General features: G+C 42.3%; 1 protein-coding gene across 7 annotated transcripts in view; it reads right to left on the reverse strand.

The window, feature by feature from the left end:
* Positions 1–15,168, reverse strand: part of PLCB4 (phospholipase C beta 4) — a 400,742-nt gene that overhangs the window by 111,572 nt on the left and 274,002 nt on the right. For 4 of the 7 annotated variants that reach the window (XM_069768808.1, XM_069768813.1, XM_069768807.1 and 1 more), the window contains 3 exons: positions 13,391–13,470; positions 2,197–2,281; positions 1,994–2,053 (listed from right to left, as the gene is read on the reverse strand). In XM_069768808.1, coding sequence (XP_069624909.1) covers positions 1,994–2,053; positions 2,197–2,281; positions 13,391–13,470 — 225 coding nt within the window. The remainder of the gene's footprint in view (positions 1–1,993; positions 2,054–2,196; positions 2,282–13,390; positions 13,471–15,168) is intronic. The other 3 variants (XM_069768811.1, XM_069768812.1, XM_069768814.1) reach the window with 1 other exon arrangement.

Genomic DNA, 15,168 nt, shown 5'->3' on the forward strand with positions numbered 1-15,168 from the left:
ATATGGTGGAGTGCCAACTCTTCACCGATGGCAGACGTAAGAAGAAAGTGCTGGATTTCAACATACCTGATCGTTTTGTTCTTAAGGGAGATAAGCCACCATCACAGGTGCCTATCAGATACTTGTTCTCCATAGAGAGAGGGGAACACATCTCTGATGGGCACCTCTAGTGGTGGCTTATCTCATCATGTGTGTTTGGGGAAAGGTTAAAGGGAGCTGATGGCTTTCTGAAACATATGACTAAGTCCTCCATATTGCCTCAACTATGGAATTCTAAATACGAAATTTTACCAAGCACCTGAACAGAAAGTACAGTCCTGCCCTGGCCATCTACTTTTTTTAAAGGTTTGGGTGCTCAATGTGATACACCAAGTTATCAACTTGGAGACCACTGTTTTCTTTGGACCTTCCCAAATACAGAAGCCCTTTCATAATCAAAGTGTTTTCTCCCAAAGAACAATAACGTTCAGATCAGATTTAAAGAGTAACTAATCCTTTTTATATAATTCTTTTCCAGGCATTATTAAGTTATACATTTTTGGAACTTACTTCATTAGCTTATTTTACTTCTTTCTCTCCCAAACACTAAACTGATACTGCAGTGCTGTTTTCATACCAAGTTGATGCTCCTTTAGATGCTGCTTTCAACTGCTGCTCAGCAAAGATCCATGCACTATATTCAAACAGACTGTGTAAGGGAATTCACTTGTCTAAGCACTGTGGTAGAGAGCAGAGAAACTCAGACAAGGAAAACCCTGTACACAGACTATTTGAATACAGTGTACAGATCTTGCTGAGCAACAGTTGAAGGCAGCTTCTAAAGGAGCATGTATCTGGCATTTCAAGCATAGTGTTTGGGAGAGAAGAAAAAAAAATATATGGTAACGAAAAATATTTAAAAAATGTATAACTTTGCCAAGAGGATAATTACATAAAAAAGCTTAGCTACTATTTTAGGCAAAATAGACATCTATGCTTAGAACAAATCTATGCATTACAGTTACACAGGCTTAAACTTGGGTCAGATAAGTGTGCAAATATTTCTACGTGAAGAGGGTAACTGGCTAAACCTTTGGCAGCAGAAAATCTCCTGAAGAACAAAAGAATCAGGTATGATGATATCCAAAATGCCCAATCTTCCTCTCTTTCCCTCATCTGCCACTGGGGGTGAGCTTAAAGAGACCCTCATACACATCAGTTAGTTGGTTAGTCCTACTAAGATAGGCGGGTTCAGCTGATGTATACAAAATGACGTGACTTGTGGGTGCCCACGCTTTTCTTTGCACTGCGTTCTCATATTAGGTTGTACTATACTTTTTATGGTATAGCAGTACAGCGGTGGCCAGGAACCCATACGTTTAGATGTTAAAAATCTAAATATTTTCTTTCAAACCAGATCTGGTAGATCAAACCCAATCGCCTCCTCATCCCGCCTGAAAAACTACCGATGAATATGGCTTTTTGCACTGTATACGTAGTTAATATGTGCATAATCTGTTGGCTCCCTACAGGATGGGATTAATTGCGGGTTAGTTTTAAAATATCGACTATATTAGAGGAACATTTTTTCGATCCTGAATGAAATGTTTTGATATTTTGCCATAAAATTAAGGAATTAGCGACACTTGGACAGATCTATTTGCATCATGTTTTACATAAGCCTCATAATTTCCACAAAAACGTGTCTGTGCAACAACAAGTCACAGCGTGTAGTTTGTGCACAATCTCTATCTGAAGAAGACTAAGGGCAGGATTGGAAGGTTACTGGATGTCTTAAGATTGGATATACACCAGCCTGAATCATGCCTTTAGTCTTACGGATTCCACCCAACATCCCATGGACAAAAAAGGCTGATCTGACACAATTTAAACTAGACAGAATTATTGAGCCGCATGCATCAGCATAGTCTGACACGTCAAAGCCATGGCACTCCTATGTAGAGCTGCAATTATTTTGGTGTCAGTAGGTGGCAGGAAAGCTGAGGGTTTTTACTTCATGAGTGAGCTGAGCATGCGTTCCTTTGCCTTGCTTGTTGAATGCAGTGACATATTCCTGTGGGAATGAACGATAGTTCTCAGCTTCATACTCTGCAAGTTCTACAATGAAGTGAACGACAGTACAAAAAGAGAAAAAAAAAAAAAAAAAAGGACAACTTTTCGCCTCGACCAATAAAAGTGAACAGTAAAATCACATACCGGATGTGTTTCCAGGGCTTGCTTCAGTAGGAGATCCCCAAATATTTCTTCACAGTATTTGGACATCTTGTACTGTTGATATTTGCTAAAATGTAAGTTTTATAGAACAACTATTACATGATGCTTACAAATCAGTCGCTAAAAAAAATAAACTTAGGTGGTAAGGACATTTTCAATATCGGTTTTATTAAGTACAGCAAGTTATTTTCTTAAAGCGAATCTGTGACCACTCACCCTTGTTAGACAGTGGAAACGGGGTAAATCAGTAATAAACATGGAGCTGCGGAGGGAATTTGTTTCCACTCTTTTAGACATCTGTAATTTATTTGCTTTTTATTTATTGTATGAGGAAATTCTCTTTACGTTTTTATAGATTTTCATAGTTTTCTGAAAAAACCTTCATTTCACATCACACTTGGTAGTTGTACTCTCCCATAAATCTTTTCTAACCAAGAGGAAAATCTGACCTGAACACAAGGAAGAGGGGAAACTAGTCTCATTCTAATCCCCTAGTGATTGGGGAAAAAACAAGCCACTGAGAGCGGATCAGTCACATATGATGTGAAAGGGCGAAACATTGGATATTCCACAACTAGACTGCTATTACAGTAAAGAATCAATTTCAAAGTTAATTTTTCTTTTTTTCAGGCAAGTCACACCATTATGCTATTTGACGACCCTATCTTTCCCACTTCCCAGTGGTCATATATCATGTTCACACATCATCCCTGAAGCCAAGTCATAGAGGCTGTCAGGGTACCATGGGAGTAATGGCAAGGTAGCAGCAGGGGACTGGTTTGTTATTTTACATCTTTTTGATCATTTTTACACCTAAACCTGCAATATTGACAAGGGGCCATTTTTACATCTAGTGGAAAGGAAGTTTAATCGTCATCACAGACGGAGATTCTTTACTGTAAGAGCAGCGAGACTATGGAACTCTGACAAATGATGGGGTAATGGTTCATTCACTATAAAAGTTTAAGAGGAAATGTTCCCACGGCGCTCGCACTGACGTCAGAAAGGTGAAGTGAGTACATTGGCCGTGAACTTCTAGTCCCCGTCTGACGGCACCGCGAGCTGGAGAACTTTCTCACGCTTGCGGTGTCCTCAGACAGGCAATAGAAGTTCACATACATGGTGCTCAGTTTCTCTGCTGGATGACAGGCTGCATGGTCGCACCTGCCATCTGGACCCATCGTCGGACAAATGGATTAAAAGCATCTCTGAGGAAAGGTGAGGAATACTGTTGTTTGGTTTTTTACCTCTTTTGCAGATGACGAGGGCATCAGGGGAATGGGCGAGGTCATAAATATGGTTTAATTAAGAACATTAAAGGAGTCTGTCTTTCTTTCAATTAAAGGACTTTTTCTGGGTGTCTGTGTTTTCTTACAAATGTGACTATGGGGTTAGTAATGGAGGCATCTTATTGATGCCTCTCCATTACTAACCTCGGGGCTTGATGTCACCTGACCCAACCCACTATCATCCCACTTGCCACCGTTACAGGGTAAGTGGGAAGAGCGAGGCCAAATGCCAGAACTGGAACATCTTAGAGATGCGTCTTTTCTGGGGCTGCTGAGAGCTGATGTTTTTAGCTGAGGGGGGCAGTATTCACTGCCCCTTCCTAGGCTATTAATATCAGCCCACAGCTGTTCTATTCTATTTGTATTTACTGTATGTAATCCATCTCTTCTATCCTGTCGGCTCCTGGAGTGATTTTACAGTACACGGCACTGGCTGGCTGCTCTTCTATCTCTGTAATATATATACATACATATAGGTGTGTGTGTCACTGAAATATACAGTTATATGAAAAAGTTTGGGCACCACTATTAATCTTAAGCTTAATGTTTTATAAAAATTGTATTTTTTGCAACAGCTATTTCAGCTTCATATATCTAATAACTGTTGGACACAGTAATGTTTCTGCCTTGAAATCTGTATTCTAACAAAATTTGGCAGGTGCATAAGTATGGGCACCCTTATCATTTTCTTGTTTTAAATACTCCTACCTACTTTTTACTGACTTACTAAAGCACTTTTTTTGGTTTTCTAACCTCATTGAGCTTTGAACTTCATAGCCAGGTGTATGCAATCATGAGAAAAGCTACTCAAGGTGGCCACTTGCAAGTTGTTCTCCTGTTGGAATCTCCTCTGAAGAGTGGCATCATGGGCTCCTCAAAACAACTGTCTAATGATCTGAAAACAAAGATTATTCAACATAGTTGTTCAGGGGAAGGATACAAAAAGCTGTCTCAGAGATTTAACCTGTCAATTTCACTGTGAGGAACATAGTAAGGAAATGGAAGAACACAGGTACAGTTCTTGTTAAGGCCAGAAGTGGCAGGCCAAGAAAAACATCAGAAAGGCAGAGAAGAAGAATGGTGAGATCAGTCAAGGACAATCCTCAGACCACCTCCAGAGAGCTGCAGCATCAACTTGCTGCAGATGGTGTCACTGTGCATTGGTCAACTATACAATGCACTTTGCACAAGGAGAAGCTGTATGGGAGAGTGATGCGAAAGAAGCCGTTTCTGCAAGCACGCCACAAACAGAGTCGGCTGAGGTATGCAAAAGCACATTTGGAGAAGCCAATTTCTTTTTGGAAGAAGGTCCTGTGGACTGATGAAACCAAGATTGAGTTGTTTGGTCATACAAAAAGGCGTTATGCATGGCAGCCCAAAACACAGCATTCCAAGAAAAATACTTGCTACCCACAGTAAATTATGGTGGAGGTTCCATCATGCTTTGGGGCTGTGTGGCCAATGCCGGCACCGGGAATCTTGTTAAAGGTGAGGGACGCATGGATTCCTCTCAGTATCAGTAGATTCTTGACAATAATGTTCATGAATCAGTGACAAAGTTGAAGTTTGTAGACCCACAAGAAAAAAGTAGGCTAAAAGCAGTTCAAAATTGGTAACAGGACTAAACAGGCAGCATAGCTTTGTTCGTTTGTTGCGCAGAGGATGGATCTTTCAGCAAGATAATGATCCAAAACACCACTCCAAATCTACTCAGGCATTCATGCAGAGGAACAATTACACTGGTCTGGAATGGCCATCCCAGTCCCCAGTCCTGAATATCATTGAACATCTGTGGGATCATTTGAAGAGGGCTGTCCATGCTCGGCGACCATCAATCTTAACTGAACTGGAATTGTTTTGTAAAGAGGAATGGTCAAAAATACCTTCATCCAGGATCCAGGAACTAATTAAAAGCTACAGGAAGCGACTAGAGGCTGTTATTTTTGCAAAAGGAGGATCTACTAAATATTAATGTCACTTTTCTGGTGGGGTGCCCATACTTATGCACCTGTCAAATTTTGTTTGAATGCAGATTGCACATTTTCTGTTAGTACAATAAACCTCATTTCAAGGCAGAAACATTACTGTGTCCAACAGTTATTAGATATATGAAACTGAAATAGATGTTGCAAAAAAACAATTTTTATAAAACATTAAGCTTAAGATTAATAGGGGTGCCCAAACTTTTTCATATGACTGTATATACACACATATATATATACTGCTCAAAAAATAAAGGGAACACTTAAACAACAGAATATAACTCCAAGTACATCAAACATCTGTGAAATTAATCTATCCACTTAGGAAGCAACACTGTTTGACAATTTCATATGCTGTTGTGCAAATGGAATAGACAACAGATTGAAATGATTGAGAATTATCAAGACACCCTCAATAAAGGAGTGGTTCTGCAGGTGGGGACCACAGACCACATCTCAATGCCAATGCTTTCTGGCTGATGTTTTGGTCACTTTTGAATGTTGGTTGTGCTTTCACACTCATGGTAGCATGAGACAGGACAGTACACCAGGAGATGTGGAGGGGCCGTAGGAGGGCAACAACCCAGCAGCAGGACCGCTACCTCAGCCTTTGTGCAAGGAGGAACAGGAGGATCACTGCCAGAGCCCTGCAAAATGATCTCCAGCAGGCCACAAATGTGCATGTGTCTGCACAAACGATTAAAAACCGACTCCATGAGGATGGTCTGAGTGCCCGACATCCACAGATGGAGGTTGTGCTCACAGTCCAACACCATGCAGGACGCTTGGAAATTGCCACAGAACACCAGGATTGGCAAATTCGCCACTGGCGCCCTGTGCTCTTCACAGGTTCACATTGAGCACATGTGACAGACGTGACAGAGTCTGGAGACGCCGTAGAGAGCGATCTGTTGCCTGCAACATCTTTCAGCATGACCGGTTTGGTAGTGGGTCAGCAATGGTGTGGGGTGGCATTTCTTTGGAGGGCCCCACAGCCCTCCATGTGCTTACCAGAGGTAGCCTGACTGCCATTAGGTACCGCGATGAGACCATATGCTGATGCGGTTGGCCCTGGGTTCCTCCTAATGCAGGACAATGCCAGACCTCATGTGGCTGGAGTGTGTCAGCAGTTCCTGCAAGATGAAGGCATTGAAGCTTGCTCGTTCCCCAGACCTGAATCCGATTGAACACATCTGGGACATCATGTCTCGCACCATCTACCAACGTCACGTTGCACCACAGACTGTCCAGGAGTTGGCGGATGCTTTAGTCCAGGTCTGGGAGGAGATCCCTCAGGAGACCATCCACCGCCACATCAGGAGCATGCCTATGCATTGTAGGGAGATCATACAGGCACAGGGAGGCCACACACACTACTGAGCATCATAGTAACATAGTAACATAGTAACATAGTAACATAGTAACATAGTTAGTAAGGCCGAAAAAAGACATTTGTCCATCCAGTTCAGCCTATATTCCATCATAATAAATACCCAGATCTACGTCCTTCTACAGAACCTAATAATTGTATGATACAATATTGTTCTGCTCCAGGAAGACATCCAGGCCTCTCTTGAACCCCTCGACTGAGTTCGCCATCACCACCTCCTCAGGCAAGCAATTCCAGATTCTCACTGCCCTAACAGTAAAGAATCCTCTTCTGTGTTGGTGGAAAAACCTTCTCTCCTCCAGACGCAAAGAATGCCCCCTTGTGCCCGTCACCTTCCTTGGTATAAACAGATCCTCAGCGAGATATTTGTATTGTCCCCTTATATACTTATACATGGTTATTAGATCGCCCCTCAGTCGTCTTTTTTCTAGACTAAATAATCCTAATTTTGCTAATCTATCTGGGTATTGTAGTTCTCCCATCCCCTTTATTAATTTTGTTGCCCTCCTTTGTACTCTCTCTAGTTCCATTATATCCTTCCTGAGCACCGGTGCCCAAAACTGGACACAGTACTCCATGTGCGGTCTAACTAGGGATTTGTACAGAGGCAGTATAATGCTCTCATCATGTGTATCCAGACCTCTTTTAATGTACCCCATGATCCTGTTTGCCTTGGCAGCTGCTGCCTGGCACTGGCTGCTCCAGGTAAGTTTATCATTAACTAGGATCCCCAAGTCCTTCTCCCTGTCAGATTTACCCAGTGGTTTCCCGTTCAGTGTGTAATGGTGATATTGATTCCTTCTTCCCATGTGTATAACCTTACATTTATCATTGTTAAACCTCATCTGCCACCTTTCAGCCCAAGTTTCCAACTTATCCAGATCCATCTGTAGCAGAATACTATCTTCTCTTGTATTAACTGCTTTACATAGTTTTGTATCATCTGCAAATATCGATATTTTACTGTGTAAACCTTCTACCAGATCATTAATGAATATGTTGAAGAGAACAGGTCCCAATACTGACCCCTGCGGTACCCCACTGGTCACAGCGACCCAGTTAGAGACTATACCATTTATAACCACCCTCTGCTTTCTATCACTAAGCCAGTTACTAACCCATTTACACACATTTTCCCCCAGACCAAGCATTCTCATTTTGTGTACCAACCTCTTGTGCGGCACGGTATCAAACGCTTTGGAAAAATCGAGATATACCACGTCCAATGACTCACCGTGGTCCAGCCTATAGCTTACCTCTTCATAAAAACTGATTAGATTGGTTTGACAGGAGCGATTTCTCATAAACCCATGCTGATATGGAGTTAAACAGTTATTCTCATTGAGATAATCCAGAATAACATCCCTCAGAAACCCTTCAAATATTTTACCAACAATAGAGGTTAGACTTACTGGCCTATAATTTCCAGGTTCACTTTTAGAGCCCTTTTTGAATATTGGCACCACATTTGCTATGCGCCAGTCCTGCGGAACAGACCCTGTCGCTATAGAGTCCCTAAAAATAAGAAATAATGGTTTATCTATTACATTACTTAGTTCTCTTAGTACTCGTGGGTGTATGCCATCCGGACCCGGAGATTTATCTATTTTAATCTTATTTAGCCGGTTTCGCACCTCTTCTTGGGTTAGATTGGTGACCCTTAATATAGGGTTTTCATTGTTTCTTGGGATTTCACCTAGCATTTCATTTTCCACCGTGAATACCGTGGAGAAGAAGGTGTTTAATATGTTAGCTTTTTCCTCGTCATCTACTACCATTCTTTCCTCACTATTTTTTAAGGGGCCTACATTTTCAGTTTTTATTCTTTTACTATTGATATAGTTGAAGAACAGTTTGGGATTAGTTTTACTCTCCTTAGCAATGTGCTTCTCTGTTTCCTTTTTGGCAGCTTTAATTAGTTTTTTAGATAAAGTATTTTTCTCCCTATAGTTTTTTAGAGCTTCAATGGTGCCATCCTGCTTTAGTAGTGCAAATGCTTTCTTTTTACTGTTAATTGCCTGTCTTACTTCTTTGTTTAGCCACATTGGGTTTTTCCTATTTCTAGTCCTTTTATTCCCACAAGGTATAAACCGCTTACACTGCCTATTTAGGATGTTCTTAAACATTTCCCATTTATTATCTGTATTCTCATTTCTGAGGATATTGTCCCAGTCTACCAGATTAAGGGCATCTCTAAGCTGGTCAAACTTTGCCTTCCTAAAGTTCAATGTTTTTGTGACTCCCTGACAAGTCCCCCTAGTGAAAGACAGGTGAAACTGCACAATATTGTGGTCGCTATTTCCTAAATGCCCAACCACCTGCAGATTTGTTATTCTGTCAGGTCTATTAGATAGTATTAGGTCTAAAAGTGCTGCTCCTCTGGTTGGATTCTGCACCAATTGTGAAAGATAATTTTTCTTGGTTATTAGCAGAAACCTGTTGCCTTTATGGGTTTCACAGGTTTCTGTTTCCCAGTTAATATCCGGGTAGTTAAAGTCCCCCATAACCAGGACCTCATTATGGGTTGCAGCTTCATCTATCTGCTTTAGAAGTAGACTTTCCATGCTTTCTGTTATATTTGGGGGTTTGTAACAGACCCCAATGAGAATTTTGTTACCATTTTTCCCTCCATGAATTTCAACCCATATGGACTCGACATCCTCATTCCCTTCGCTAATATCCTCCCTTAAAGTGGACTTTAGACAAGACTTTACATAGAGACAAACCCCTCCTCCTCTACGATTTTTACGATCCTTTCTAAACAGACTGTAACCCTGTAAGTTAACTGCCCAGTCATAGCTTTCATCTAACCATGTCTCGGTTATTCCCACTATGTCAAAGTTACCTGTAGATATTTCTGCTTCTAGTTCTTCCATCTTGTTTGTCAGGCTTCTGGCGTTTGCGAGCATGCAGTTTAGAGGATTTTGTTTTGTTCCAATCTCCTCACTGTGGATTGTTTTAGAAATGTTCTTACCTCCCTTCTGAATATGTTTTCCTGGGTCGTCTTTGTTCGAGTCTAATGTTTTTCTTCCCGTCCCCTCTTCTTCTAGTTTAACGCCCTCCTGATGAGTGTAGCGAGTCTTCTGGCGAATGTGTGTTTCCCAGGTTTGTTGAGGTGTAGTCCGTCTCTGGCGAGGAGTCCATCATACCAGTAATTCACACCGTGGTCCAGGAATCCAAATCCTTGTTGTCTGCACCATCGTCTTAGCCAGTTGTTTGCATCAAGGATCCTGTTCCATCTCCTGGTGCCATGCCCGTCTACTGGAAGGATAGAAGAAAAAACTACCTGTGCATCCAGTTCCTTTACTTTCTTCCCCAACTCTTCAAAGTCCTTGCAGATTGTCGGTAGGTCCTTCCTTGCCGTGTCATTGGTGCCAACATGTATCAGAAGAAATGGGTGGACGTCCTTGGAGCTGAAGAGCTTTGGTATCCTATCGGTCACATCCTTGATCATCGCACCTGGAAGGCAGCATACTTCTCTTGCAGTTATGTCCGGTCTGCAGATGGCTGCTTCTGTGCCTCTCAGTAGTGAGTCTCCCACCACCACCACTCTTCGTTGCTTCTTGGCTGTACTTTTTGCTGTCACTTGTTGCTGTGTGCCCTTTTCTTTTTTGCTTGCTGGTATTGCTTCATTCTTAGGTGTGCCATCTTCATCCTCTACAAAGATTTGATATCGGTTCTTCAGTTGTGTGGTTGGTGATTTCTCCATGGTCTTCTTGCTTCTTTTGGTCACATGCTTCCACTCATCTGCTTTTGGAGGTTCTCTGACACTTTTTTCACCTTCTGTGACCAGTAGAGATGCTTCTGTTCTGTCTAGAAAGTCTTCATTCTCTTTGATGAGTTTCAAAGTTGCTATTCTTTCTTCCAGACCCCGCACCTTTTCTTCTAAAAGGGCCACTAGTCTACACTTCTGACAGGTGAAATTGGATTCTTCTTCTGGTCGATCTGTGAACATGTAGCACATGCTGCAGCTCACCATGTAGGTTGTCACATCTGCCATGTTGCTCCTAGATCCTGCTGACTTGCTGTGTGTTTTCCTTCTTGTGTAATCTACTCAGCCAAGCTCTCTTGCAATAATGTCCTTACGGCGCGCGGTTTGGTGATGCTTTCGAAGCAGCTGGTCCCGGCTGTACCCAACGATCTTCTAGCTTAGGGAGACTTCGCTTCTCCCAGAAGGCACCTGGAATATGCAAATTAGCCTCCTGAAGCTTGAATCCCTGGTTTGGTGATGCTTTCGAAGCAGCTGGTCCCGGCTGTACCCAACGATCTTCTAGCTTAGGGAGACTTCGCTTCTCCCAGAAGGCACCTGGAATATGCAAATTAGCCTCCTGAAGCTTGAATCCCTGGTTTGGTGATGCTTTCGAAGCAGCTGGTCCCGGCTGTACCCAACGATCTTCTAGCTTAGGGAGACTTCGCTTCTCCCAGAAGGCACCTGGAATATGCAAATTAGCCTCCTGAAGCTTGAATCCCTGGTTTGGTGATGCTTTCGAAGCAGCTGGTCCCGGCTGTACCCAACGATCTTCTAGCTTAGGGAGACTTCGCTTCTCCCAGAAGGCACCTGGAATATGCAAATTAGCCTCCTGAAGCTTGAATCCCTGGTTTGGTGATGCTTTCGAAGCAGCTGGTCCCGGCTGTACCCAACGATCTTCTAGCTTAGGGAGACTTCGCTTCTCCCAGAAGGCACCTGGAATATGCAAATTAGCCTCCTGAAGCTTGAATCCCTGGTTTGGTGATGCTTTCGAAGCAGCTGGTCCCGGCTGTACCCAACGATCTTCTAGCTTAGGGAGACTTCGCTTCTCCCAGAAGGCACCTGGAATATGCAAATTAGCCTCCTGAAGCTTGAATCCCTGGTTTGGTGATGCTTTCGAAGCAGCTGGTCCCGGCTGTACCCAACGATCTTCTAGCTTAGGGAGACTTCGCTTCTCCCAGAAGGCACCTGAAATATGCAAATTAGCCTCCTGAAGCTTGAATCCCTGGTTTGGTGATGCTTTCGAAGCAGCTGGTCCCGGCTGTACCCAACGATCTTCTAGCTTAGGGAGACTTCGCTTCTCCCAGAAGGCACCTGGAATATGCAAATTAGCCTCCTGAAGCTTGAATCCCTGGTTTGGTGATGCTTTCGAAGCAGCTGGTCCCGGCTGTACCCAACGATCTTCTAGCTTAGGGAGACTTCGCTTCTCCCAGAAGGCACCTGGAATATGCAAATTAGCCTCCTGAAGCTTGAATCCCTGGTTTGGTGATGCTTTCGAAGCAGCTGGTCCCGGCTGTACCCAACGATCTTCTAGCTTAGGGAGACTTCGCTTCTCCCAGAAGGCACCTGGAATATGCAAATTAGCCTCCTGAAGCTTGAATCCCTGGTTTGGTGATGCTTTCGAAGCAGCTGGTCCCGGCTGTACCCAACGATCTTCTAGCTTAGGGAGACTTCGCTTCTCCCAGAAGGCACCTGGAATATGCAAATTAGCCTCCTGAAGCTTGAATCCCTGGTTTGGTGATGCTTTCGAAGCAGCTGGTCCCGGCTGTACCCAACGATCTTCTAGCTTAGGGAGACTTCGCTTCTCCCAGAAGGCACCTGGAATATGCAAATTAGCCTCCTGAAGCTTGAATCCCTGCTTAAGGCATTTCCACTGAAGTTGGATCAGCCTGTAACTTCATTTTCCACTTTGATTTTGAGCATCATTCCAACTCCAGACCTCCGTGGGATATTAGTTGTGATTTATGTTGATCATTTTTAGGTTTCATTGTTCTCAACACATTCCACTATGTAATGAATAAAGATTTACAACTGCAATATTTCATTCAGTACTATCCAGGATGTGGGATTTTAGTGTTCCCTTTATTTTTATTTTTTTTTCAGCAGTATATATATATATATATATATATATATATATATTCTATGTGTATATATCTATTATATTCTAACCTGTCAGTGTGATTTTACTGTTTGCGGCATATGAATTGGCGGCTTTTCAAAGGACACTGGTGCATTAAAATCGGACAGTGTTCGCATGGTCCGAGTGCTGTGCGATTTTTTTCTGGCACTCATAGGCTGGAATTGTCAAGTTTCGGTGACAATTGCAGCATGCTACGATTTTACACGCACGCAGAATATGCCTGAGAAAAAATACGGTGATGTAAGCTGCCCCATAGTTTAACATTGGTCTGATTGCTATGCGATGTTTTCTTGCATAGCACTCATCCATGTTCTATGGTAGTGTGACCCCGGCCTCAGTTTTAGGCAACACCAGCACTTTTTAGTTTTTGGCAACACCAGCACTTTTTAGTTTTTGGCAACACCAGCACTTTTGATGTAAATGCTATGGACAACTAAAGCACTTTTAGTTAGATCTGTTTTTATGTAGTAGACTTATTATATCTGCAGATTTTGCTTCCCTTTACAGAGCACAGATTACATTTTTGGATTAGGGTGTGGGACATGGAAGGAAATTAAATATTCTTTTTTACAAACTCACAAAAAATACACAATATTTCCAATGATTGGAGAGAATGAAGATGAGTACCTGCAATGATTCTCAAATGACAGGATTACAGGATATTCCGACGTGACAAATGCTGTCTCCTTGATGGCTTGTATTACATCCTGTAAAAATGACCAGAGAGGTAGGATTTTTAATGAGTCTTTAATGGCTAAATAATCGTAGCGGGTTATTATGCCGAGAACTGCAGCCAGAAGCTTCTGTTACATAACGTACAAATCCAGCGACACAATAAAACCATATGAAGTGTAATAAAATAATATTAGAACAGCAGGTCCAATATCAGCTCTAAAAAGAGACAAGGGATTGTATTTACTCATCTGACATCTGGATTTATTTGCTAGCCTTCCTTTTAGGGTTAAAGATTGCAATAAATCACAGTAGTACAGTGCACAGTTTGGCAGGACCCGTCACTTGCCAGAAATATGTTTGGTTTTTGTTGCTCCAAATGCCACTGTTCTCCCAAAGCTGTTGTTGCTATTTGATTCTTGCACCTCTCTTGAGATATGACCCTTCTTCCTTGTAGACAGATTTATTCGTGTTAGGGCTCATCTCCACTTGTGAGGAAAACGGACGAGTGCAATCCGATAAAAAATCGGATTGCACTCGGACCAATGTTAATCAATATGTGACACTCCATTTGCGATTTTTTTCCCAGCCGAAATCGGACTGAGAAAAATCTGTGTCGGCTGAGAAAAAAATCGCAGTATGCTGCGTATTGCTGAGATTCTCGGACGAGACTCGCCAATGCAAGTCAATGGGTGCGAGAAAAAAAACGCACAGCACTCGCACCATGCGAGTGCTGTCCGATTTTTACGCACCCGTGTCCTTAGAAAAGCCGGCAATTCAGCGCAAAGTACAGTAAAATCACACTGACAGGTTAGATGAGAGTAGATATATACACATAGAATAGGTATATATACATATATATATATGTCAGGGAGACACCTATATATATATATTTATATTTAATGCAGCGCGAGATAGCTTTAAAGCTGGTAATTCAATTACCGGCTTTTTCTTTCTCCTTCACAAACCCGACATGATATGAGACCTGGTTGACATACAGTAAACCATCTCATATCACCATTTTTTTTGCAGATTCCACACTACTAATGTCAGTAGTGTGTATATGCAAAATTTGGGCGTTCTAGCTATTATATTTAAGGGTTAAATGGTGGAAAAAATTGGCGTGGGCTCCCGCACAATTTTCTCCGCCAGAGTAGTAAAGCCAGTGACTGAGGGCAGATATTAATAGCCTGGAGAGGGTCCATGGTTATTGGCCCCCCCCTGGCTAAAAACACCTGCCCCCAGCCACCCCAGAAAAGGCACATCTGGAAGATGCGCCTATTCTGGCACTTGGCCACTCTCTTCCCATTCCCGTGTAGCGGTGGGATATGGGGTAATGAAGGGTTAATGCCACCTTGCTATTGTAAGGTGACATTAAGCCAAATTAATAATGGAGAGGCGTCAATTATGACACCTGTCCATTATTAATCCAATTGAAAGAAAGGGTTAAAAAAATACACACACACATTATTAAAAATTATTTTAATGAAATAAAAACAAAGGTTGTTGTAATTTTTTATTTAACGCCCAATCCACTCAGTGAAGACCCTCGTTCTGTGACAAAAAAAATAAATAAACCAACAATATACTTACCTTTCACAGATCTGTAAAGTCCAACGATGTAAATCCTTCTGAAGGGGTTAAAACATTTTGCAGCCAGGAGCTTTGCTAATGCAATGCTACTCCTCGCTGCAAAACCCTGGGGAATGAGTCTAAATATAGATCAATGAGCT

This window comes from Ranitomeya imitator, chromosome 5 (assembly GCF_032444005.1).
Source record: "Ranitomeya imitator isolate aRanImi1 chromosome 5, aRanImi1.pri, whole genome shotgun sequence".
Lineage (NCBI taxonomy): Eukaryota > Metazoa > Chordata > Amphibia > Anura > Dendrobatidae > Ranitomeya > Ranitomeya imitator.